This window comes from Tachyglossus aculeatus, chromosome 18 (genome assembly GCF_015852505.1).
Source record: "Tachyglossus aculeatus isolate mTacAcu1 chromosome 18, mTacAcu1.pri, whole genome shotgun sequence".
NCBI classification, from domain to species: domain Eukaryota; kingdom Metazoa; phylum Chordata; class Mammalia; order Monotremata; family Tachyglossidae; genus Tachyglossus; species Tachyglossus aculeatus.
In genome coordinates this window covers 6,177,332-6,204,287 of record NC_052083.1, presented here as the reverse complement: position 1 = coordinate 6,204,287, position 26,956 = coordinate 6,177,332, and the positions used below count along the sequence as shown (strand labels likewise).

Genomic DNA, 26,956 nt, shown 5'->3' with positions numbered 1-26,956 from the left:
GGCACAAAGTAAGCACTTTTAAGATACCATTAAATAAAAACACGAAAGGGAAGCGTCTGTGAACTGATGATGTTAGATCTCCTGGATGTACTTACTATATGCAGAGAAAGCTTCAGGGTATTTAAATATAATCAATACCAAATACATAGCAGTATCCTCAAATATATTTATCCCTAGACATGAAATTTAAGACTGCATGATGAAATGTTGACCGCTGGGTGCTCAAGGGTTAAAATGGTATATAATGCTTGCTGAATTTTTGTCTGTTGGAGTTCACATATGCGCATATAAGGGAGTTTTTTTTTTATTTTTTGCCTGGACAAGGAAACCAGGAATGCTGAACACTCTGGTGGGCTGTACCAAATGACCATGTTACTAAATAGAATATACTTTATCATCTATGGGCCACAGGTCTGGATTCTCTTCAGATCTCAAGGCTAATATTGACTTCCATTAAGAGGAATAAACTCGTTTAACTTAAGGTCTTCATAAATTTCCAAAACAGAGTGCTTTGGAGTTTGATGTGCTGGAGCAGCTGGTTTAACTCACTGAAACTGCAGTTTTTAGAAGGACAAAGAGCACTAGGGATCGTCTCCAGCAAAATCGGGATTATGTAAATCTTCCCCTCATTTTCTTTTTATCTGAAGAGAACTGGATTAATGACTTGAATGCTTGTGAAATAACTAAAAGGATGAAGGTCTATCTATATACCCTATCTTGTCACCCTGTACACCGTGGGATGAAAAAGGAAGCTAAAATTCTGTGAGATGCAAAATGGATTTAAAGGGCAACATAAGATGTCTCCCACCATCCACAAAGAGACTGACCATTAAGCAGAATTGGGGGTGGGAGGGTCTCTCATTTCTCATCTGGATATCTAGAAGGGCAAATCAGTTTCCCTGTCAGTGCTCCTCCATTCCCTTTTTGATGTGATATGGAATCAGTGAGGGAGCAGTAGCTATCGTTTCCACAATGGTGAGATCTTATCGGTGTGTGTGAGTGCAGCTAAGATCGATGCGTGATAAACAATTCTTCCTGTGAAGACTTGCCCTGCTGCCCATTAACCTCAGTCCCAGGCAGCATTTTCATTTCTCCCTCATGGTGCCTTGATCTTCCCCAAATCTATTCTCCATCTTGACGGTCACCCCATTTCTGACTGCTGCCTACTAGGCTGACCTGCCTCCTGCACAGTTAGGTCATTTCAGCTCACCGTAGAGCAACTCTTTGGTATCCTCTCTTTATCCATTCTCCCCACATGTCCCACCCATTGGAAATGTGTTCTGGCAAGCATCGCTTCCTGGTTGGCAGACTCATTGTGACCCAGTACCTTGTTGCCTGTGATCCTACCTTGCCACTTGATTCATTTGTTCATTCAATCGTATTTATTGAGCGCTTACTGTATGCAGAGCACTGTACTAAGTGCTTGGGATTTACAAGTTGGCAACATATAGAGATGGTCCCTACCCAACAACGGGCTCACAGTCTAGAAGGGGGAGGCAGACAACAAAACAAAACATATTAACAAAATAAAATAGAATAGTAACTCGACGTGAATTGTTGTACTCTCCCAAGCGCTCAGTACAGGGCTCTGCAAATAGTAAATAATTAATATGATTGAATGAATGAATGTTAAGCACTGAATGCAGGTGACAGTAGAGGAATTGCTCCTAAGACCAGATGCTGAGTTGGTGACAGTTCAATTTCTCTAGGTGCTTCAGTTTCTCTGTAGACTTTGGTTGCCATGATGACACTACACTTTATCTTGGAGTCTCCCAAAGGGCACAGAGGTGGTCTAAATTTACTTTTCTACCCTCTTTTCTCTCTTTGCTCCACTGGTAAAGGTGCACTCCAGGTAATGGAATTCAGGGACAGCATTCAATCCTGTGCTGCTGATGGAGATCCTTTCTGGTGTGTTGGATTCGCCCAGTGTTGACTCGTACCTAGTCTGTCTGTCTTCTACAGGCTACTTGTCAGTCCCCAGTGTTTTGCTGACTCAGTCAAGTGGTTCATTATCATCCGCAGATCTGTGTGGGTTTCCAGAGCACAGTCATCAGCTAGCAAGCACCTCACAACTGCCCAAGCTATTTCAAAATACCTCTTTCTTACTCTACTCAGGAGAGCTCAGCTATTAGCAGTGGGCAACTGAGGTCACAACCCCAGGAGGACCAGTGCCTGCTGGATGGTGAATCAATTTCATCCCATGTGTAGAATGGTGTATATTTGAAAAGAGTCATGGTCCTATATGAAGGGATTTTTATGCCTTACTTCTTTGTCATTTACTCTCTGCTTGGGCTGGTCAAACCTTTGCCCTTTCTCAATTGTTGGTATTTGTTGAGCACTTACAATATGTAGAGCATTGTCCTAAACTCTTGAGAGTACAGTACAACAGAGTTGGTGGACACATTCCCTGCCCACAAGAAGCTTACAGTGGGGAGTTAGGCATTGATATAAGTAAATAATTCGTAGGTATGTGCGGAAGTGGTGTGGGCCTGAGGATGGGTTGAATACCAAATGCCCAAAATGTACAGATCCGAAGGGCATAGGGAGAGGGAGCCAAAGAAGAGAGGGTTTCTGCTTCGGTTTAGTCATCTTTAGGGTCACGATGAAGCCCTGCTGTTGATCCAGTGGAAAGAGCACTGTTCTAGGAATCTGGAAACCTATATTCTCATCCCTGGTTCGGCCTAAAGCTGGCTAAGACAGGGGGAGACCACACATGCACTTGGCAATGTGCTGCACCCCTGCCCATCGACCTGCTCATTGTACTCCATGCCCCAGGGTGAGTGTGGGACAAGAGAGTGTGAGCAGTGCTCTGCAAACCATTAGCACCATAAGCAGTTCCTCCCCTCAGGAGTTTTACTTTCAGGACAGCGGCTGATCTGTGGTTCCTGATGAAACAACCATCATCATAATCATCGTCATCATCATCGTCGTCAAGGTCTTGATCAAATTTCCTTTTTTATCTTAGGCGTGCAGAAAAGATTAGCAAGCCGATGTTTGAAGGGCCATTTAGAAATTCCACTCAAGGCTGCTGCATTACTAATTACTACAAAGAATCCCGCTGGATTATTGCTGTTACTTGTGATGAATGAAGCATTTTATAGATGACAACATTCTTTTTTTTCCCCAGTTCATTAGGGATAAAGAACATTGTAGAGATTGAAGAACTGAGGCACCAAAAGGATTAACAATGATGAGGGCTTTCACAGAAATCAAAGGCAGTACAGATAGTCACTAATATTCCCAACATTATGCTAAAAAGAAAAGTAATTTTCATTCTCCCTGGTTTATGAAGAATTGAACCACAAAGCAGTGAAGTGATTCATCTAAGGAAACTGAATGTCATTAGGAATGTAATCCAGGACTATGTTCAAGGTCAAACAGCTAGACATGAGTAGAGCTGAAATTAGAACTTTGCTTTTTCCTCCTCACCTTGTACTTCAGCTCACTGGGCAACTGAAAATCGACCCACTTAAATGCTTTGTGGCACTTGCCACTCTGGAATGGTGTGGGGTAAAAAGGGACCAGTCCAGAGCCCTGTTTCACTAATTAATTTTTCTGGTAGGTGGGCTGGAATGGGGTCAGAAGAGGGTGAGGAAATGAGGGATTGTGTGTGACTGACTTACCAACAGAGTTCAAGGAACTCAAACCAGAATTTGATGAATTTTTCTTCTACTTCTGTGTAGAGGGTGGCTTGATTTTGGTCCTAGTTTTTGAAGAAAAAAAACTGAACTCAAGGCCTTGGAATATGCACATTCTACTCATTTTCCCGTATAGTACAGTGTAAAAAATATTTGGTAATTGTAAGCTTCTTGGGGGCAAGGATCATGAACACTAATTCTATTGTACTCTCCCAGGTGACACACACAGTGGTCCATAAACAGTAAGGTCTCAATCAAAATGACTGATTGATTGATTAGGAATAGAGGCTGCTTTGTATGTTAATTGGGATGGATTGGCTTCAGGTAAGCAGTTTCTTCACAAAAATAAAAGTTCAAGGGGCTGAGCTGGACCCCATTTGGAACTCCCCTTACAGCTTCAAGATTGAAATTGTCTGGCCAGCCTCTGGAGTTTTGACTCCCCCTCTTCTTTCAGCAAATTATTCAAGGATTGAAATATGGTGGCAGCATTCTAGAAGATGCAGATAGATTTCTTTCAATAAGCACATTTGATTGTTCTGTTTCACACGAGTGTTCATACTTGCCAGGGTTGGAAAGCCTGTCATTTTGAAAAATATCTTACATTTTCCTTTAACTTTTTTGTTTAGGTAGTGCTTTTGCACTGCCTAAAATAGGCTTTTGCAAATATTCACTTGGTGACAGCTATAAGCCAATTCAAGTATCTCAGTCTCTAGATGACTTACAAGCTCAGATATCTTGTTCTGGGGGCCTGATAAAAGGATCATGTAGTTTGTGTGTCTTTAGTTTGCAAGAACAGGCTTTTTTTCTTCATATCCAGCAACACCACCTGCCCGGAGTCTGTGGGTCAGAGACTGATTCGATTAGAACTGAGTTGATTTTTTCTCAGGTGCAATTGCCGCAGTGTCGTTCCAATCTGGGAAAATGCATTAGCCCTATTTACACTTTGATGATTGATGGCATTTTCAGAGCTCATCAGAAATCAGCGAAATGGAGAATGAAAATTAATGAATCCTTTAAAAATCATTTATCCCCAAGTATAGTGCAGCTGGCAGACATTGTTCTCAAAGGATATTACAATGATCATGTTGATGTGACATTTCTCCACTATCTCAATATTTTCCCTTGATGGAAATCTATTCATTCTGTGGCTGGAGCTATACCGTTTGATCCAGTATATATTTGTTTTCACAATACATGAAACAGAAGGCATTTGTTTCTCAAATCTTGGCTTTTTAGAATTACACCAGGTAGAGACCAAACCTACGAGGGACCCAGCACATAGTGCCTCTACTGTCCACCACCAGTGGACATATCTCTTCATTTGTTTATGAGACAGGTAATTAATCAGCATTTCGATCTATCGCTGACATTCAAGGGCCCGAGAATTCAAGATTGGAAATGTTGAAGGTTTTGTAATGCATAGATTTTTGACTTCCTTCCGTTAGCAAAAATACATTATGTGCATATTTTCTGTCTCAGTATTTTCATCGTTCCTCAGGATGGATGATATTCTTTTGCCTGAGGTTCAGCAAAGGCAGCCAATATAACTGCCCACAATGCCAGCTGAGGAAATGTAATTCGATTTTCACACTAAAATGATCTCAGGTGAGTTTTGTGTGTGAGGAGCTATTTAAAGAAGGCAGGTCACTTAAGCTTTTTCCATATTTTCTCACCACAAGGTTTCTTGCAGTCAGCCCTGCAGGGTAGAGGAAAAATGCAGGCTACATTCATTAACCATTGCGCCACAAAGCATTCTGAGGAGCCGCTGCAGTTTCTCTGTGACAAGAGACATTTTCTCAATGACTGCATTCCCCAGTCAATCTAGATCCTGTTAGGCTGTGCACACATGCTCCTATTCTAGCTTATACTCACTGCCCATTTGATGCACTGGAAGGAAAGTGGTCATGGAAATGCTAATTTGGTGTCTGCCTTTAATTCACACTCTCCCCCTCTCCCCCCCCCCCCCCACGTATTTTAACATTTGCCCTCATTTGCATTCTACAGTTGTTTTTCCACTCTTCCTGCCCAAGCAAAAGTATTTATAATTGGATGACCCTCTGAGAAGTAGAATGTCCTCATATATCAAGATCGGCAGAGAACAAGGTCCTGTGGGGAGCATTTAGCGTTTTGGAAAAGATGCAAATTCGACTTGATGGGAGAAATTACTTCTTTTTTTCTTTGTGGAGTAGCCATCTCTTGAAACCAATGTCTAGGTGGGTGAGAAACCCATATAAAAGTAAAAATGAACTGAGGAACGTAACCCAACGTGCCACTTAATTATGAAAAGGACAGTTTGTTTTCTTTGGCCCCTTTTTACCGTGAGCGACTAAGGACAGATTTCAATCTGGTTTTGTGTGCTTAGTCACATGGGATTGCTTGTCTCTTAAGAAGGAATAGTGTTTAATACAAGGGACAGTTAAGTCTATGGCATAAGTGGCTTTCTTTGGCTTCCAAAGGAAACCCTGAACCCAGATGGGGAAAATATAGTCACAAAATCTAAATCAACCAGTCTAGTAGTATTTAGGGAGCATCTACTGTGTGCAAAGCACCGAATTAAGTGGTTGGAGTAGTGCAGTAGGGTTGTAGATCTGATCCCTGCCCTGAAAGAGCTTACGATCTAGTGGGAGGAGCTTACAATTTGGTAGGAGGAGTTTTCACTAATCTAAATCTGAACTTAATTAGCCCATCTGAGCAACCAGACCTTTTCATGGATAGACCACAGGTTTGGTTCCAACATGGGACAAACTCAAAAGCAGGATGCAAAAATGGGGCAGAATTCATGCTACATGACAGTGCCCAAGATGGGTAAAATGCTAAGTCTGCAGCTCACTAGCCTACAATTCCCACAGCAGATTGAAAGCGTTCCAAATGACCTTTGTTGTTTGTATTATTTTACATAAAACACTGTTTTCCCTTCTACCCTTCTTGCCCCTGCCTCTGATAGGTTTTCCACGGGTAGGATCTGATTGTGGTACCCAAGCCAGAACTCAAAAAAGCATTTTGATTCATCTCATTTCCTCTCGTTCTATTTAATAAATCTGAATTAGGTGGCTAATGATTTTACAAAGACCGTGCTTGTTAATTGCAGCTCTTTCAAAGCATGACCCCCATAAGAATGTGTCACTGCAACAGCAACACATCTGCTAGGTTGGGTTTGCCACTCTGGCTCTCATCATAATAATCACAATGGTTTTTAATATGCACTCACTAGGTACCAAGCGCTGTGCTGAGCACTGAGTGGATATGAAACTATCAGCTCAGACACAGTCCCTGTCTGTCATGGAGCCCATAGTGTGAGAGGGAGGAAGAGCAGAATTGGTGAGCTTTGATGCTCCATCAACTCAGGAAATGGATGATTCCTGTTGGGTAGTTCAGCGGCCTCTTTCACTCAAGAAACAGTGTAGCCTAGTAGGTAGTTCATGGGCCTGGGAGCCAGAGGACCAGGGTTCTAATCCTGGATTCGTCACTTGTCTGCTGTGTGACCTTGGTCAAATCACTTCAGTTCTCGGTGCCTCAGTTACCTCATCTGTAAAGTGGGGATTATGATTGTGACCCACGAGTGGGACATGGACTGTGTACAACGTGATTAGCTTGTATCTACCCCAGAGCTTAGTGCTAAAGTAGGAGAGTGGGGAGGGGGCAGGGTGTGACAGAGTGGGGGTGAAGCTAGTGTTAATTAGCCTGACCAGGGAGGGGTCACCTATATATATATGTATATATGTTTGCACATATTTATTACTCTATTTATTTATCTTACTTGTACATATCTATTCTATTTATTTTATTTTGTTAGTACATTTGGTTTTGTTCTCTGTCTCCCCCTTCTAGACTGTGAGCCCGCTGTTGGGTAGGGACTGTCTCTATGTGTTGCCGACTTGTACTTCCCAAGTGCTTAGTACAGTGCTCTGCACACAGTAAGCGCTCAATAAATACGATTGATTGATTGATTGATTAAATATGTACTGCAGCAGCTCCTAAGGCAGTGAAAATTCAGCCTCTGACCGGTCACTGGAGTGACCCCTGGACAGACCACCCTTAGAAATGATCCTTGGAAACAAAGCAGGAAAGTGGTTTGCCCAACTGGTGCCCTATTAACCTCCGTAAATACCACCAGAGGAATGCACATCAAGCCCTTAGGCTGTGGAGGGGAAAGCCATCAGCCGTTGTTGGCCGAGGGAGACCCCTACCCCCCCCAACCCTGGCTGAGATGGGAGTGGATCTGCCAAACATCCCCTGACCCCTCTAGTGACTCCAGACTCCATTCCAATCCTGGAGCCAGGATTCTTGTCCCGATGGACACCAGGCTACCTGAGGGACTTGGAAGACGGCAGGTCACTGCTGAGGTTGGGACACCCCTGACCCTTAGTACTTGCACAACTTCATGATAACTTGACCCTTTTCTTATTGGATTGTCTTTGTCTCTTTCCTGTGGACTCCAGAAATCCGGGCCTTATATTGAGTGTGAGTTCTCCATCATTTGGATGAAAGTTTACAGGTCCTCAGGGTCACTATCTTCCCCACAGACCCAATACACTCAGAGATTTATTTTTAAAAATATAGCATTTGGATGTATCCCTCACTTGGTGAATCCTAGCCAGAGAATGTAAGGTCTCAGTGAAAGGGATGATTAAGAGAGAAGACTTGACCTTGGGGGCATTAGGCTAAGGCACAGGATAAACCTCACTCCACTGCCTAGAAGTACACAATTCCTTTCTCAAATCTATGCTTCGCCGAGATTGCAGTTTTCTTTTTATCTTTTCTCGGCTGTTTTTGTATTCTTGGCTGTTCTGGCTACTGTCATGGAGGTGTCTGAACAAGCAGCAGGAGTTGAAGTGATATTTATTGAGCGCCTACTGATGATGATGATGATGATGGTGATGGCACTACTTAAGCACTTACTATGTGCCCAGCACTGTTCTAAGTGTTGGGGGTAGATACAAGTTAATCAGGCTGGACACAGCCCATGAGATTCACAGTCTAAGTAGGAGGAGTTAGAATTGAATCCTCATTTTACAAATGAGATAACTGAGGCACAGAGAAGTCAATTGTCTTGCTCAAGGTCAGAGAGCAGAAATGTGGCAGAGCTGGGTTTAGAAACCAGGCTCATCCTCTGTCCACTAGAGCACACTACTTCTTACCTAATGTGAGCAGTGCACCAGTCTGAGATCTTAGGGATGTTCAACAAAAGCATGAGACAGGTTTCCTGTCCACACAAAGCTTCTATTTCCTTAACTCATCCTCCCCACTCAAATTTCTTCATTCACATCGTTGATGTTCACCAGGGCAGAGAGAGCAGAGGAACTGGATGAATCTCAGAGACTTCACAAGTTGGAAAATGGAGGAGTTGATACAGTAAAGGATGGGAGAGAGACTCTGACAATGCTGTTTCTAAGCAGCCAATCAATCACCCAAGCAATAGTATTTATTGAGCACCTCCTTTGAGCAATTCACTATACCAAGCACTTGGGAGAGTTCTATAAAGATAGAAGTCATGGAGCATCCACTCCAACAGAGGAGCAGACATAAACAATATTCAAAATTAGTGGAAATCATAGAAAAATTGAATGTACAACTGAGTATGCGTATATATTCACAAATGATAAGGATGGGTATGAATATGGCCCTATGGAAAGAGCACAGGCTTGGGAGTCAGAGGACCTGGGTTCTAATCCTGGCTCTGTTATTTGCTTGCTGTGGGACCTTGGGCACGTCACTTAGTTGCCCCGTGCCTCAGTTGCCTCATCTATAAAATGGGGATTCAATAACCCTCCCTCCAACTTAGACTGTGAGCCCCATGTGAGATAGGGGCTGTGTCCAACCTGACACAATTATCTACCCCAGGACTTAGAACAGTGCTTGGCATATACTAAGTTCTTAACAGATACTACATACACACATATATACATACATGCATATGTATATATGCTATGTATACCATATTTATGCTATATATGCTTTGTATATACTATGTATGCTACATATACAAGTGGATGTTGGCTTGATATAATTTTTGTTCTACTGGGAGTTAATCCAGGAGGACTTTGAGTTTCCAAAGATGCAAGCTCAGATCCCTCCAACTTCCATCGCTTAGCTGAGGTTTTCATAGGCTAAGGGAGAAAGTCTTATCTCCTTAAGAGTATCCCAAATCTAATCTTTTAGGAGCTATATTCCGGCAGGGTTCTGGTCCACATGCTTCCTTTAAAGATTTTTTTTTTTACATCCCAACAATCAGGCACCATCACCTCCCTGGCTGTGTTCCGCTTCTATTGTGCTAAATTTCTGCATCTCATGGGAAGGACCCCCATTTACCTACCCTCACTTGTATGGAAAATATAACCTCAGCTCCCTTTATCTGATCACTCTTCTACCATCTCTGGCCTCAGGTTTGGGGATAAGGAGACCTGGATTCTAGTGCCAATTCCTCCTGCTGAGGCTTGTATGTACCATCAGTGGTGAAGGTTTCTGACAGAAGAACCACCAAGACCACTGTGGATAGGCTCAGCAGGAATCATAAAAAATAGCCAGTTAACTTAGGAGGAAAAGACCTCAGGGGCTTACCATGACAACCACCCGCCTGATCTTGGTGCTATGGCACAGTGTCAGCAATATTCCACGGGCCCTGGGGCCACAGATGAGTCTTGCTTGTAAAAATCCCTTGCCTGCATTCTGTGGGAAAAGGAGCAGGAGTAGAAGTATCCCAGGTGTATGAAAATATCAAGTAACATTCTTGATTCTGTTCTACTCTGGACCTTTCCCAGTAAAAGCAGCGTGGCTCAGTGGAAAGAGCAGAGGCTTGGGAGCCAGAGGTCGTGGGTTCAAATTCCGGCTCTGCCGCTTGTCAGCTGAGTGACTCTGGGCAAGTCACTTAACTTCTCTGTCACTCAGTTACCTCATCTGTAAAATGGGCATGAAGACTGTGAGCCCCACATGGGACAACCTGATCACCTTGCATCCTCCCCAGTGCTTAGAACAGTGCTTTGCACATAGTAAGTGCTTAACAAATGCCATTATCATTATTATCATTATTATTATTATTATAAAAGGGATTCAAACCCGACCGTTCAAGGTATTTAAAATCTGAAACAATGTTTAAGAAGTGGGAAGCCATAAGAATAGAACAATCTGTCCCGCAAGAGAGATAGAGCCAAAAGATGAGGTCATGGAACGTCCCCATCTGCAACTCTATGATTCTGTGTTTGCAAGCCCGTCTCAATGACAGTGATTACCATATATCTTCCTTGAGCAGCTGTGGTTGAGTTGAATGCAATTATTTTTTCCTGTGGCTTTGAATTGATGGGGTCTTCATAGAAACAAGTGCAGATTTTATTAAATTTCATTATTTTCCTTGTAACGTGCAGAAAAGAAGTGTAATTTCTCGACCAGGGTAATGTCTAAAGAAAGTTAGATACTGTTTCCGGGGTTCAGTCTTCACAGAGAGATGTTGATAAAGAACGCTTCTACTGGAGGACTAAAGGTTTTGTTTTATTTTATTTTGAGCTACTCGAGAAGGTTTTCAAGCTACTGCTGCCTCCAACCCTCCTTCAAGGGAATCATAAGAGAGGGCGATGGGGTGAGGAAAGGGGCAAAGAAGAAGTCGAGCCTCAATCAATAATTGTTATTTTGTGGGTGCTTACTGGAAATGGCAGTATGATGGGAAAGGGTGTAGCATATGTTTTAGACCCCACAAAGGTTGAAGTTGAGCTTTCTGGGAAGTCTTAGTCTCTTCCAGATGTGGAAAGGAAAATATCTTCCCTGGGGCAAAGTAGTAGGGTCAGGGAATGGTGGGACTGGAGAAGGCTTCCTTTGAATGATGATTGGGTCCTGTAGCCACTCTCCCCACCACAGGCGGGACACGTTCCAGCAGTTAAGGTGACAGGGAAGATCCTGAAGATCCTGAGACCTTGTGGAAAGAACACAGGCCTGTGAAGCAGGGGTCATGGGTTATAATCCTTCCTCTGCCACATGCCGGTGTATGACTTTGGGCAAGTCACTTAACTTCACTGGGCCTCAGTTTCTTTATATGTAAAATGGGGATTCAATACCTTTTCTCCTTCCTTCTTAGAGTGAGAGCCGCATGTGGGACACGGACCGTGTCCAACCTATCTTGTATCAACCCCAGCATTCAGTACAGTGCTCAGCACATGGTAGACACAACAAATATCACAATTATTATTAGATCCTTGTTGGGCTAATATATTTGGCTCCACACAGACCAGCTCTGTCTGAGAGCCAGCCCCCTGGTCCTCCAAACTTCAGGGAGCCTCTGATTAAGGTCATGTCTGTAGCCCATCTAAACATTCCTGTACCCCTCACACTTGCCCCTAATAATAATAATAATAACTGTGGTATTTGTTAAGCAATGACTATGCACCAGGTACTGTACTAAGTACTGGGGTGGTGGATAAAAGCAAATCAGGTCGGACACAGTCCCTGTCCCACATGGGGCTCACAGTCTCAATTCACATTTTACAGATGAGGTAACTGAGACCCAAAGAAGTGAAATGACTCACCCAAGGTCACACAGCAGACAAGTGGTGAAGCTGGGATTAGAACATATGACCTTCTGACTCCCAAGCCCATGGTTTATCTTACTCCACGCTGCTTCCCATACACCAAACTGCTTCCCTATGGCAAACACACTCAACTATTTCCTCCCACACGCCCCACCTAGTACCCTGAATTCAGAGTAGAAATTGGTGGGTGTGTGAAGAGAGGCTCCAGTTTCTTTCTTTAATGTCTGTGACTTAATTTCTAATGATAACAATTATGGTATTTATTAAACAGTTACTATATCCTAAGCACTGTACTAAGCACTGGGGAAGATGCGAGATAATCAGGTCAGACCCCGCTCTTGTCCCTCACGGGGCTCACAGTTTAAATCGGAGGGAGAATCAGGTATTTAATCCGCATGTTGCAGATTAAGAAACTGAGGCCCAGGGAAGTGAAGTGACTTGCCCAAGGTCACAAGGCAAGGACATGGCAGAGCTGGGATTAGAACCCACATCCCCTGACTCAGGCCTGTCCATATTCCACTTATTCCGTATGATTTATATTAAAGTCTGTCTCCTCCTCTAGACTGTAAGCTTGTTGTGGGAAGGGAATGTGTTTGTACATTGTTATATTGTACTCTCCCAGGTACTTAGTAAAGTGTTCTGCAAACAGCAAGCGCTCAATAAATATGATTGAATGAATGAATGATCATTTCTACTGACTAGATTATAGTCCCCAAGTACACAGTATTGTGCTCTGCACACTCTAGACTGTATGCTCCTTGTGCACAGGTGTTGTATCTACTTTCCCAAGAGCTTAGTACAGTGCTCTGCACACAGTAAATACTCAATAAATACCATTGATTGATTGATTGACTTCCAAAAAAAAAAATACTGGCCTTGTGGGCTGCCCTAGAACCTGGCAGTAACAGGATTATTTTTAAGCTAGCCTGCCTCGGTGAAACAACCTCCGGCTCTCCCTCGGTGTCTGAAGTAATATGTTTAGCTTCGAAGAGCTGCATTGCAGTGGAGATCCCAACAATTACATTATGTTATGTTTCAAGTTACCCATGTACAAGTTATGCTTCTCCCATTGCTAATGGCTTCTCTAAAACGGGTGTCGGGAAGAGGCAGGTTTAAATCAGACATAGCTATCAAAATTACATTTTGTACCCCAGACATTTAAAAATCACATTTCCAGATCTTGTGAATGAAAGCTGCAGTACAATAATTTTCTTAGGACAGACACATCATGTGCTCTGAGTTCTCAATTCCTTTCCAACCCCCTAAATAGAAAAGCATCTAATCCTTGAGTGCTTCTATTTTTTTTAAACACATAAAAGGTGGAAATTTGGGGATGTAGTTGAGTCACTATTTTACTTCAATAATACAGGAAACGACATCTTTCAAAGCCCTCTTCTTTCACTTAAACCAACACTTATCAAACCCAATCTTTTCCCTCTGCATACTTCGATAAAGAATATACTTAGCATTGAGCCAAGTGTCTTATTCCCACATGCAAAAGAAACTAAGCCATGAATAACTGGAATATTTGTTTAAAATTATTACGACATTTTTTAAGTGCTTACTACCGGCTAAACCCTAGGAGAACATGCAAAAATCAATGTATTAGACACAGTCTCTGTCCTACATAGGGCTCAAAATCTAAGAGATAGGGAGAGCAAGTATCTTATCTGCATTTTGCAGATGAGGAAATTGAGGCCCAGAGAGGTTAAGTGATTTTCCCAGAGTCACATAGCTGGTCAGTGATAAAGCCGGGAAAAGAACCGTGGTCTCCTGACCCTCAGTCCTATGCTGTTTCCTTTGCTGCCTCCATCACAAGCTTAAAGAAAGGCGAGAATTGAGGGAGAATTCATGAAACCCAACTACTAAGTAGTCTTTGTTAAAGACTGATTTCTGAATTGCTTTCAGAAATGGGAGCCTCAAATCAAAAGAGCCCGGATAGCTCAGTCGGTAGAACATCAGACTTTTAATATGAGGGTCCAGGGTTCATGTCCCTGTTTGGGCATAATGTGTTTTTCCCTTCAAGGCCCTACTGAGAGCTCACCTCCTCCAGGAGGCCTTCCCAGTCTGAGCCCCCTCCTTCCTCTCCCCCTTGTCTCCCTCTCCATCCCCCCGTCTTACCTCCTTCCCTTCCCCACAGCACCTGTATATATGTATGTGTTTGTACATATTTATTACTCTATTTATTTTACTTGTACATATCTATTCTATTTATTTTATTTTGTTAGTATGTTTGGTTTTGTTGTCTGTCTCCCCCTTCTAGACTGTGAGCCCACTGTTGGGTAGGGACTGTCTCTATATGTTGCCAAATTGTACTTCCCAAGCGCTTAGTACAGTGCTCTGCATACAGTAAGCGCTCAATAAATACAATTGATTGATTGATTGATTGATTGATTGCTTTCTCTGAAATTCCTAGAGACTGTCATTTACAGTCTCTCTTTCTGCCCATCAGGAAACCAGTAACTAAGAGACTCAGAAGATTACTAATTGGCTAAGGGACTAGTCACCTCCATGTGGTGAGGGCAAAACTGCCCTTGGGTAATTAGTGATTGCAAGCCATAGCTTTCTGATAGCTGTTCGATGGAATGTTTGAAATAAGGTTGCTCTCTCAAGACCATTTCAGCTCTCAATGGTAACTCCATTTTTAAGTTTCTCCTTCTTTACTTATTCATACTCTTTGTGCTGGTGGAGTTCCTGGGAGTAGATGGCAAGTAAAAGCAAATTATTCAGGTATATAAGGTCTTTGTCATCCTTCAAAAGAGGAGAGGTGATCGCTTGGTGAACTTAACTCTACTATTTCCCCTATCTCTAATCTATTTTAATGTCTGTCCCCTTCTGAAGACTGTAATCTCCTTGTGGGCAGGGATCGTGTCCTCCAAGTCTGCTATATTGTACTTTCCCAAGCGCTCAGTACAGTGCTCTGCACACGGTGACCACTTAATAAATAGCACTGATTGATGGATTTCCAAGTGAACATGGCCAATTTAGATAATTCAGTCTCCCAAACCAATCTATGTGTTTTTCTGTAGCCCTGAATGATTTATCACTCACCTTTGCCAAATGACATGTGGGAGGGGGAATGGATGACAGTAGAATACCCAAATAAACTGCTCTGTGGTGAGCAGAAAGAGGCAAACCATAATCTGGGGGAAGAAATAATAAGAACAAGAATAATTCTGGTATTTGAAAAGCGCTACGTGCCAGGCACTGTACTAAGCACTAGTAACCATTAATGGGGTGGATTCAGTGAAACAGAACTTCAAACACGGTGGCAGAGTAGTGGACAGTTGTGTGATGGCCACAAAAGACAGATTTCTCTGCTGTGCTGCAATCAGAAATGAGGCCTTTACGGCAGAGATTTCAGGAGGATCCTGACACCACGAGGGAGAAACAAAAACAGCACCAGACACTGTGGGAAATAAATGCAACAGTGCTGTAAGAGGTGATCTTTACAGGCATAAGAAGGCATTGTTGGTCACACTTCCATTTTAATCACACACACACACACACACACACATCCCTGGTAAAAATTTCACCATTAGCAGTGTCAGCTCCAGCCCTGAGGGACAGCTAGAAATAACCAAGACCGGTTAGTTGTAAGCTGGATAAATGTGTCTTCAATCACCCCATCTGTCAATTACAGTTAGTTGGAGGTTCTTTGGGTGTTAGTTTTCGATTAAAGGAGTACATAATCCAATTGAAAATCAGATCTCCTGCGGGAGGCGAGGCAGACCGGATGAGTCGGAAAAAGATTTCAGTTATCAGCATATTGTCTACTTCAACCACATCGAGCAGCAAATTCATTATAAGAGCAAACAACCTCATAGCAAGTTGCTATTTTTACTGTAGTAACTAATGATGTATCAAAATGCTTCTTCAAACCCAATTACCCAATAAAAATTGCCATGGCAACAACAGTATTACGTGACACATCCTGCACACGCACACAAAAACTTCTTCAAGAAATGCAGTAGCTTCCACAATATCAACACCATCTGGGGAATGGAGAAACACGGGAGACTGTGGGAGGGATGTGGATTAGGGCCGTAGTTATGATTTGTGCAAATCATTATGGCGCTACAGCATTGGGAGTGTAATTAGTCAGTGCATCAGGCATTTCTGTGGTGGTTCTCATTGTAGGCCGCCAGCACTCAGATGCAAAGACCCCAGCCTAGAATAAAAACAAAATGGAAATGAATCCCAGTGTGGTTCAGTGGAAAGGGCATGGGCTTTGGAGTCAGAGTTCAGGGGTTCAAATCCCAGCTCTGCCAATTATCAGCTATGTGACTTTGGGCAAGTCACTTAACTTCTCTAGGCCTCAGTTACCTCATCTGTAAAATGGGGATGAAGACTGTGAGCCCCCCGTGGGACAACTTGATCACCCTGTAACCTCCCCAGTGCTTAGAACAGTGCTTTGCACACAGTAAGTGCTTAATAAATGCCATCATTATTATTATTATGAATATCCTGTGTTGGCTCTGCTTTCCTCTACTTGTTCCATCATTCTATAGGTAGAGTGAGCCTTCTCTTTGAGAGGGCAGACTCTGAGAGTCAGAGGACTTGGGTTCCGATCCCGCTTTGCCTCTTGGGTGAACTTGGAAAAGCCACTTTATTTCTCTGTGCCTCAGTTCCCTTATCTGTATAATAGGGATTAAATATCTGTTCTCCCTCCTATTTAGATTGGGAGCCCCATGTGGGAAAGGGACTGTGTCCAGCTGATTTTCGTGTATCTAGTCCAGTGTTTAGTAGTGTTGGGCACATAGTAGCTCTTAACAAATACCACAGTTATTATCATTATTGTTACACAGTTTGATGAAAATGTTTTAACCATTGAGCAGAAAGGCCAGTGCCCAGGACTCTGAAGCAGCCTCCATGGGGAAGCAGTATGGAAATAGTACAGTCCTGGGAGTCAGAGGACCTGGGTTCTAATCCCAGCTCCGCCACTCGTCCGTTGTGTGACCTTGAGCAAGTCACTTAACTTCTTGTCCTCTGTAAAATGCTGATCAAGACTGTGAGCCCTATGTGGCACAGTGACTGTGTCCAACCCAGTGATCTTGTAGAATGCCTGGAACACAGTAGGTGCTTAACAAATCCCATAAAATACTGACAGATTATTTTTCCTTTTATGTCCTGATATTACTGTTGCCAGTAGTAGTAGTAAGAAAAGGAGGAGGAGAAGGAAGAGGAGGAGGAGCAGTAGTAATAGTAGCAGTAGTAGTGATAAACTTTAATTAATTCATGGGTATAGCTCTGATTGCATTTGACACTAACTCATGTTCATATTCCCTTTTCCTTCTTCCTCCTCTGTCGTTCATTTAGGTGTCTGTCCCCATCACTAGATTGTAAACTCCTTGAAGTTAGCAATCTTGTCTGCTAATTCTATTGAATTCTCCCAAGTGTTAGCATAGTATCCTTTTCACAATAGAGGCTTAGTTAATATCCAACCACAAGTGATTTCAGGTCTTGGAGTTTGGGGAAGTAGAGATATGGAAGATTTTCATTTTAAAAAATTGGGCCATAAATTAACTTTTAAATCATGTCTTTTGATGGTGTTACAGTTATCTGCACCACTGTGTTGCTTCACAATAGGCTCAGGAAGCAGAAGACTGGTGATTCAGGAGTCGTAGGTTCTAATAAATAATAACTGTGATATTTGTTAAACACTTACTATGTGCCAGGCACTGTAGTAAGCGCTGGGATGGATAAAAGCAAATCGGGTTGGACTGAGTCCCTGTCCCACATGGGGCTCACAGTCTTGATCCCCAGATTAAGATGAGGTAACTGAGGCACAGAGAAGTTAAGTGACGTGCCCAGCGTCAAACATCAAAAAGGTGACAGAGGTGGGATTAGAACCCAGGTCCTTCTGACTCCCAGGCCTATCTATCCATTAGGCCATGCTGCCCTCTTCCTTGGGCAAGACACCTAACCTCTTTCCATCTGAGCCTTTTTGTATATAAAATAAGTGTTAGAACGGAGATGTGTTAAAACCCCCAAGTATAACTGTGATGAATGCTGCCAAAGTCTATTGATAATGATAAACTGTCTAATAACTGTCCTACTTTGGACTTGATAAATATCTTCATGTTGGAAGATAAATGACTAAAGGTCTTCAGAGCAATATTTAACATTCCCTGAGACAGATCTTCAACAGGTGAAAAATAGGACTTCCCTTTTAAGGATGTTTATGAAAGTGTGAACAGAGTGGTATATGAGAGAAGAAAAAAAAATGTTTGGAAATGAAAGGTACAAATGATTGGAGCTTATTGTGTCCAGGGACTGGGTATTCACCACTCTAAGGAGGGAAGAGAGAGGGGAGAGATGCAGTGGGAAAATGTATTTTTTTTTTCTCTGCACAAATCCTTCAGCTGGATTTAACACTGGATAATGTGAAGCATCCTTTGTTTTTTCTTCTGTTTTAACAAGAATGTTGATCCTTCAGTCATGTCTTATTTTTTCCAACTATGAGATTTTGAGCTGGGAGCATTAATCTGATTAATGAATCAGAAAAAAAAGTAGAAATAATGAAATGGGGCAGGTCATTTAACTTCATTGTATCTCAGTTACCTCATCTGTAAAATGGGGAATAAGACTGTGAGCCCCATGTGGGACATGGACTGTGTCCAACATGATTAATTTATATCTGCCGCAGTGTTTAATGCAGTGCTTGGCACATATTAAGTGCTTAACAAATACCGCATACAAAAAAAATAACAAGAGAAGTAGTATGGCCTAGTGCAAGGGCCCGGGAGTCAAAGAACGTGAGTTCAGGGTCTTCTACTCTTCCTCTGTGTGACCTTGGGCAAGTCACTTCACTTCTCTGTGCCTCAGGTACCTCATCTGTAAAATGGAGATTAAGACTGTGAGCCCCATGTGGGACAGGGACTTTGTCCAATCTGATTATGTTGTATCTACCCCAGTATTTAGCACAGTGTCTGGCACGTAGTAAGCACATAACAACTACCATTAAAGAATGAATATAATAACCATGGTATACTATTAATCCTAATTTATTATAAGCTTCCCTGATTTTTGCACATTTTACACAAGCTAGTTTAAATCTCTCACCCATCTTGAAGACATTTTTTTCTGAACATCAAGTAACAGAATTGTATTGAGTAACTGTAAGGTTCCTGGGCTCTTAAATGATTTTGAGGTCAATTAATGAGGCAAAAGAAGACTATTCTTTTGAGGAGTAATATGACCTACTGGATAGAGCACAGGCCTGGGAATCCGAGGACTTGGGTTCTAATCCTGAGTCTGCCATGTGCCTGCTGTGACACCTTGGGCGGAACCTTCTCAGTATCTCAATTTCCTTATCTGTAAAATGGATTTTCAATACCTGTTCTCTTTCCTATTAAGACTGTGAGCCCTCTGTGGGGCAGGGGCTTTGTCTGACCTGATTATCTTGTATCTTCTTCAGTGTTTAGCACAATGCCACTATACTTATTATTATTATTAGCAGTAGTAGTAGTAGTGTTATTATGTTTGCATTGGGAAGCCCTTTCCACCAGTCTCAACTATAAGCCTTGCTTGCCCAAATCTGGTAGAACAAGCTGACCGATAACAAGGTTCTGAAATTCAGGCAGCTTCCCAGGTTTGAGGCAAGGCTCAGTGCTACAACAGTCCACTTCGCCAGAACATGTGAGGAGAATGAATGACGGCAAGATACACAAGAAGGGACTAATGGGGAACACTTGCAAGAAAGAAGGGCAGAATAAATGATCTAAATGATGTTTGATTATCACTGCAGCAGACAGACCAGTGTGGCAGGCAGAAAACATGAGAAGAGCAGCTCTATTTGAGCAAAGGCTGCATGAAGATCAGGATTCTAAGAGGCAGGGTTAAGAACAGTCATTAGCATAGCAAGGGTCTATTCTTTCCATGTGAACTGTGTTTGGATTATTATTAGTTTACAGTTTTGAGCATTTTGTTTCATCTCATTTTACTGTTGAAATTCAGACCCAGGGAGATAGATGTAGATTTGTCCAGGGAAAAACAGTTAGTGGAACACCCAAGATTACAAATTGTTAAATTTTTAATCTGCTGGATTTACTAGTAGGGAACATCCGGGGAAAGGACATATCAAAGGTTAGGAGCAACTGTTAGTGGTGTTCCCCTGGTCCTATCTCCTTCTCGCTGTTATAGAGAGGGAATCCGGAAGGCCTCAGTACCCAGTGAATGCTTAAAACTACCTAATATATTGACTGAAAAAGTCTTTCTTTGGATTAGCCCACAAATCACCACTAGCCATTATCCCTCCATTGTCATGGCAGTGATGATTGTGAATGTGTATAGTAAGGAAATATTGAATTTCCACTTTTAAGAAAATGTACACTTTCACCAAGCCCGATTTCTTGTAGGCTTCATCCAATCTATTATCATTGTTGTTATTGATATGGTTGTGCTTATGGTAACTGTTATTCTTATTGCCATTATTGTAGTCATCACTATCAGAATCAACATTAACATTATTACCAATGATATTTATTAAGCTCTTAGTCTGGGCCAATCACTTGGCTCTGGGCTGAGGTAGATAACAAGATGCTAAGCCCTCTGGCCTAGATTAAAACACATGAGTGATTTAAAGTCTCTTAAAAGTGAGCTCAGTCAAGACTGGACAGATCAGGCCAATGTAGATACACATCTCCTGGCACATTACTGGAGGATGAGTCAGCTGAGGTAATCAAATTCAGATTCTTACTCATTTAGTCAGAAAGAAGTTGCCTTATCCCAGGAGGCTAGATGGACTTTTTTATGTGAATGGACAGATGAATCCAAGGTATGCACTTCTGCTTGAATCATCTAGATATTTGCTGCATTTAGCATGTCAGCTTCACACTAGAAGTCAGATTCAAGTTGATGAGGTCTTGGAGCATTTTGAAATCTAGAAGGGTATCGCAAGCGCTGAAATCACGCCTTGAGGGAAGAAGTAGGATTATTAATTGGGTTCTGAATCTCCTCTCAGAGTCTGAAATAAGTTTAATGTGGTCTAATAATTAGATCTTTCCTTATTTCTACTCTGTTAACACAAAGCACAAACCTGAGGAACATCAAGGAGCTACATATACTATTTGAAGAGTGATAGTTTAACTAGATCTAAGTGCCTTTTGTTTTTTGAAGATGATGCTTTTTAAATGTGATACAGAGGTGCCAACTTTTCGTTTTCAGGGAGCAGGTGAAAATAGGGCATGGATTTTAGCTGGGTGGAGACTGGGAAGGGACAGGTTTGAAATCTTAAACTGTCATTTTGGGCCTTTTCAGCCCTAACTGGAAACTCTCAGGTTTGGTCAGCTGAGTTCACATAGCTGTGGGTGCCATTGCCTCCCACTCATGTGGTAAAATATCACCCATGGGTGAAAGCGTGGCTGAAAACAAAGATGCAAGACTGTATTGTTTGCACTTCAGGATAGATCCTGCCCACACTCATGAATGTGCCCCATTCAAGGTCTGTCTCTGTTTTCAACCCCGCCTCGCAGTATTCTCAGTTCTTCCATGATGTGGGATTTTTCTGGGGATTTGGGATAGAATTCTGTGATAGCGAATTAGGAAATATTCTTCCAGCAGTGTTTATCTGTCTTGGTAGAACATGTTGTCATGTGGGAAGAATTGGTTGAGTGCTTGCATATGTTGTAGACCAAAGTGTGGGTTTGTTTCAGTTCTCCTTTTATATCTGTCACCAGCCTCCCCTTGCCCACTTTTCATTATTAGACAGTGAGCCCCTCGAGAGACAAGGATTGTGTCTAATTCCCACATGTGTATTCTTTCACATTACTTAGTGCAGCGCTCCACAAACAGTAAGCATTTGATAAATACTGTTATTACTACTACTACTATTATGACTCCATGAGTTTTCCTTACCGCAGGGTTCATCAGGAATGTGATCCCTGCATTATAAGAAAACAGAGTATATCCTGGCCTTCTCAAAACCTTTGCTTGAGGAGAACAGCCCCTATTGTGATTGCTGCCTGCCAGGCTGGTCTGATGCTGCAGTGGTCTCCCAGCACTCCGTTGCCTTCTCACAGTGCTTGGCACATAGTAAACACTTAACAAATACCATTATAAAAAATAACTGTAGAGCATGGCAAAGCTACATCTTCTTACAAGACTGCAAATGCTTTCCTTGAATCTGGTTTTAATGCAAAGGGGGCTTAAAAATGTGCTTGAAGGATGATTTGGATTCTGTGCAGCCTAAGGAATATAGGATACATTTAATCAATCAAACCCTGGTATATATTGAGCGCCTATTGTCTGCAGAGCACTATACCAAGCACTTGGGAATTTACAATGCAAAAGAGTTGGTAGACATGATCTCTGTCTAAAAGGAGCTTATAGTCTACAGGGGGAGACCATCATTCAAATACAGATAAGGGAAATGGGAGGGTATATGGCTAAGTATATAAGTGCTGTAGGGATGTGGATGAAATGAATATCATGTAACTAAGGAGTAAAAATCCGAGTACATAGGTGACACAGAGGGGAGGCCGGGGAGGCTGTTGGATGCCATCCTTGCACTTGGATTTGCTCCCTTTATTCACCCATACCTCCACCTCACAGCACTTCTGTCCATATCCATAATTTATTGATTTGAATTCATGTACATCTCCCCCTCTACCCTGTAAACTCACTGTAGGCAGGGAATGTGTCCACCAATTCTATTAGATTGTTAGATTGTACTCTCCCAAGCACTTAGTATGGCGCCCGGCATACAGAGAGCACTCAATAAATACGATTGATTGATTGGCCTCTTGGAAGACGTGTAATGTGATTCCACATCACTTACCTAATGTCTACCTATTTATAGATTACCCCCAACCCCCATCACTGAGGTAGCCTGCCACTCAAAAAAGGGGCTGTTTGTAACCGCTTTAGTTTATTAAGTGAAAGGTTGCTGCACTGATCTGACAATGCCTACGAAGAATGTGAATATGCCTTCACTACAGCATGGGAGGCAGGGGGTTATTTAGCTCAGGAGCAATGAAAAATTCATGGCTTGTCATTTATGCTGAAATAAAACAGAAAATGAATGGCTTTTTTCCATCTTCCTCTTCTTGCGAGGCACAATCCAGACAAGCCTTTGGCAGGAAATAGGGGGCTCAATTTTTACAGGGCAGTACTGTTTGTGTGTGTTGTTGGGGGATTGTGGCAATAACCTAGAGCGAGAGTGGCCTCTAGGTCCCCGGGGATAATCTGAACAGAGTGTTCCCTGGAAAGCCCATGGATCAGGATCAGCTCTTCGGAGGGGTCATTTGCCCTCTCTGAGAGTTCTTTCTCCTCGGCTTTCAGATGAAAATCCGGACTCCCCCAGCCTCTCAAGGCATTCTCTTGATTACCTACCTATCCCACCTTACTACTGCTGGTCTCATTTACCTCCCCCTTATCGCCACACCTCCAAGGACACTTCCTTCCCTGGATGTCTTGAAGGTCACATTGTGGGAACCTTTCTTGGCCTCCAGAAGCAGATGTAACTCTTATTCCCAAATCTTAGGAAGTGTTTGTGTGTGTGTGTGTGTGTGTGTGTGTGTGTCTGTGTCTGTGTGTGTGTGTGCATGTTTGGGTGTGTACGCCTGCATATATTTTATGAATGTGTGTGTATATGTGTATATGTGTATGTTTGGGTTTGCTTGTATATGTGCTCTGCACATGGTAAGCATTCAAGAAGAACTTGTCACCAGCCCACACCCTTATTTTCATCTCTGATTTTAATTCCACTGGACTGTGAACTCCTTGAGGACAGGGATATTGTCTACTAACTCTACAGTATTGTACTCTCCTAAATGCTTATTAGTACAGGGCTGTGCATTCATTCCCTCATTCATTCAATCATATTTATTGAGCACTTACTGTATGCAGAGCACTGTACTAAGCGCTTGGGAAGTACAAGTCGGCAAAATATAGAGACAGTCCCTACCCAACAGCGGGCTCACAGTCTAGAAGGGGGAGACAGACAACCTGTGCTTATTTTCAGAGCCATACCAGAGACACCTTTATGCAATATGCAGACAAGGTGATCTTAGGACAAGAATACAATACTGAAGTCAAGAGACCCAGGTTGAAGTTTCCGCTTTGCCCCTGAGATGCTGTGTGACTTTGAGCAGGTTGCTTAACCTCCCTGAGCCTCAGTTTCTTCATCAGAAAATGGGCATAAGACACCTACTCTCCCACCACCCTGTGGGACAATGACTGGGTCTGCTTTGATGATCTTGAGTTTGGCACAGAGCAAGCATTAAATAAATGACATAATAAGCATTTTATGTAGATCAATCTGTTCGGTCGTATCCTGGAAGAATAGGAATTTCTTCCTTTTTTAATGTCAACTGTGTAAAACCTCTGACAAGGGTCCTATTTACTTGTTTGTTTCAGATAGTGGCTCAGGCGGTGTTATTTATGTGTATGAACACAGCGGGAATTTTCATTAGCTACCTGTCAGACAGAGCTCAACGCCAAGCCTTCCTGGAGACTCGAAGATGTGTGGAAGCGAGGCTGAGGCTAGAAACGGAGAACCAGAGACAGGTACCAAGCAGAATGCTCCATGTCTGTCAGAGTGATTGCATCCTTCATCTGTGTGTCCTGTCCATGTGCTCTCCGGGGTTCATGTGGCATCAGAGCCAGGAGGGAGGGCCTCAGAGATGGAGCCGATGCCTGTGGGAGGGCTTCTCTACTTCCATGGGAGGGCTTGGACTCCAAAAGCCAACATCTGGTACAATTACATGATAGTCTGCTCACAGTTTAGATTCCTTCTAGACTATAAACTCTTTGTGGGCAGGGAATATATCTACCAACTCCATTACGTTGTACCCGTCCAAGTGCTTAGTAAAGTGCTCTGCACATGCTCAGCAAATACCACAGATTGGTGAGAATGAGGTCCAGTGGGCAGATCCCAGAGCAGCAATTAGAGGCCTGGAAAGGGTGGGCCAGTGAGCAGCTCAGGATGGGGAATGACGAATGTAACACACACATTGCATGGTTGGTTGGTTTGTGGTGACCATTCCTCACATCTTGAATTTGATTCCTCCTTCCTCTTCTAGTGCTTCTGGCACTGAATTCTTTGGCCATTCAAAGCAGTTTTACCTATTGAATAGAGCATGAAGCTGGGAGTCAGAAGGTCATGGGTTCTATTCCTGGCTCTGCCACTTGTCTGCTGTGTGACCTCGGGCAAGTCACTTCACTTCTCTGTGCCTCAACTACCTCAGCTGTAAAGTGGGGATTAAAGACTGTGGGTCCCATGTGGGACAGGACCTGCATCCAACTCAATGTGCCTGTATCCACCCCAGTGCATAGTACAGAGCCTGGCACATAATAAGCACTTAACAAATGCCACAATTATTATTATTATTATTATTATCATTATTTGATTAACTTGATGTACAAAACCATTGAAATAGGAATATCACAAACCCGCTCCATTATCTATTCGTTGACCTAGATTCCTGATCTCCACTTGCCCCTCTCTAGGGTTAGAGAGTAAATACAGCAGAATGAGACCCATGAGGAAGCAGGGTTATCTAGTGGTCAGAGCACAGTCCTAAGAATCAGAAGGACCTGGGGTCTAATCCCAGCTCCATCACCTGTCTGCTGTGTGACCTTGGGCAAATCACTTCTCTTCTCTGTGCCTCAGTTACCTCATTTGCAAAATGGAGGTTAAGACTGTGAGCCCCATATGGGACATGGACTGTGTTTAGCCTGATTACCTTGTATCAACCCCAGTGTTTAGAACAGTGCCTGGCACATAGTAAGAACATAATAAATACCATAAAAAAGTACTGGGCAAAATAAGGGAACAGATTACTGCCCTTTTTCTATTCTTGGCACCTAGAAGCTCAGAGAGCACAGTTTAGATTGCAGATTCCTAGTGGCGTCCTTGGCATCGGACATTAGGAAGACCCATTGGGCTTATGAACTGAACAGGTCACGGGGCAAAAACAGAGCCATGACATCCATTCACGTCACTGTTACCCCACTTATCCTCAATGTTCCTGTGGGTAATTAGGAAGTAAAAGTCTCTGTGCCTTTTGCAGAACAATCACCCAGTTGGCCTGTCAGTATTTCCACTGGGTGAATGGCAATTCAGAGAATGCTGCCTTATCAATAATTCATCTAGCAGCTCTTGATATTCTGTGTCTAAACAAGGGATATTGAGTTAATGAGCTGCCTGGGACTCTTGGTTGTTTATCCAGTTTGGGGACGACATCTGAGCCACTAAACCATGGTACTCTTGTTACATTCATGCCAAATCCCCTACAGTTTCTGGTGTTCTGGTGTTCTCTGCTGGACCGCAGATCTGTCATCATCAAAATAAAGCCTTCATCTCCTTGCTCGGGGGAGAGAATAGGTCAGGGAAAGGAGAAGGTTGGAATGGAGACAGAAACAGTGTTTAGTTCATACTGAGAGAAAGGGGTCAGTATTAATTTCCATTTTAAAGATGAGGTAACTGAGGCACAGAGAAGTGAGGTGGCTTGCCCAAACTTACACATCAGACAAGTGGTGGAGCTGGGATTAGAATCCAGGTCAGAGGGCTGTAATCTATCCTCTCTCTCACTACCATTCCAATCTTCTTCCTACTGAGAAGCTGAAGAGCAGAGCAAGAGGAGGAGTTTAGAGATCTCTATTTCTGGTTGGCATTCCCACACAGCTCCTTACCACCTCTGGGCAGCTTTGAGCCCTGACTCCCATGATGAGGGATCCATTCAACCCCTTCCACTTCCTGCCTACTTCTCCTGCCCAGAGCTCTGTCCACAGAAGTACTGGATCTCTCTTTCTCTTAGGACACTGGGATCCCAGCACTGGGCTTGGGGTTCTAGCCAAATG

The 26,956-nt window shown here is 42.8% G+C and overlaps 1 protein-coding gene and 1 non-coding gene across 3 annotated transcripts in view; both read left to right on the top strand.

The window, feature by feature from the left end:
• Positions 1–26,956, top strand: part of ADCY8 (adenylate cyclase 8) — a 109,217-nt gene that overhangs the window by 4,005 nt on the left and 78,256 nt on the right. For both annotated transcript variants that reach the window (XM_038760437.1, XM_038760436.1), the window contains one exon: positions 24,512–24,661. In XM_038760437.1, coding sequence (XP_038616365.1) covers positions 24,512–24,661 — 150 coding nt within the window. The remainder of the gene's footprint in view (positions 1–24,511; positions 24,662–26,956) is intronic.
• Positions 14,084–14,156, top strand: TRNAK-UUU. The gene has a single exon. It is a non-coding gene; the product is annotated as a tRNA-Lys (tRNA).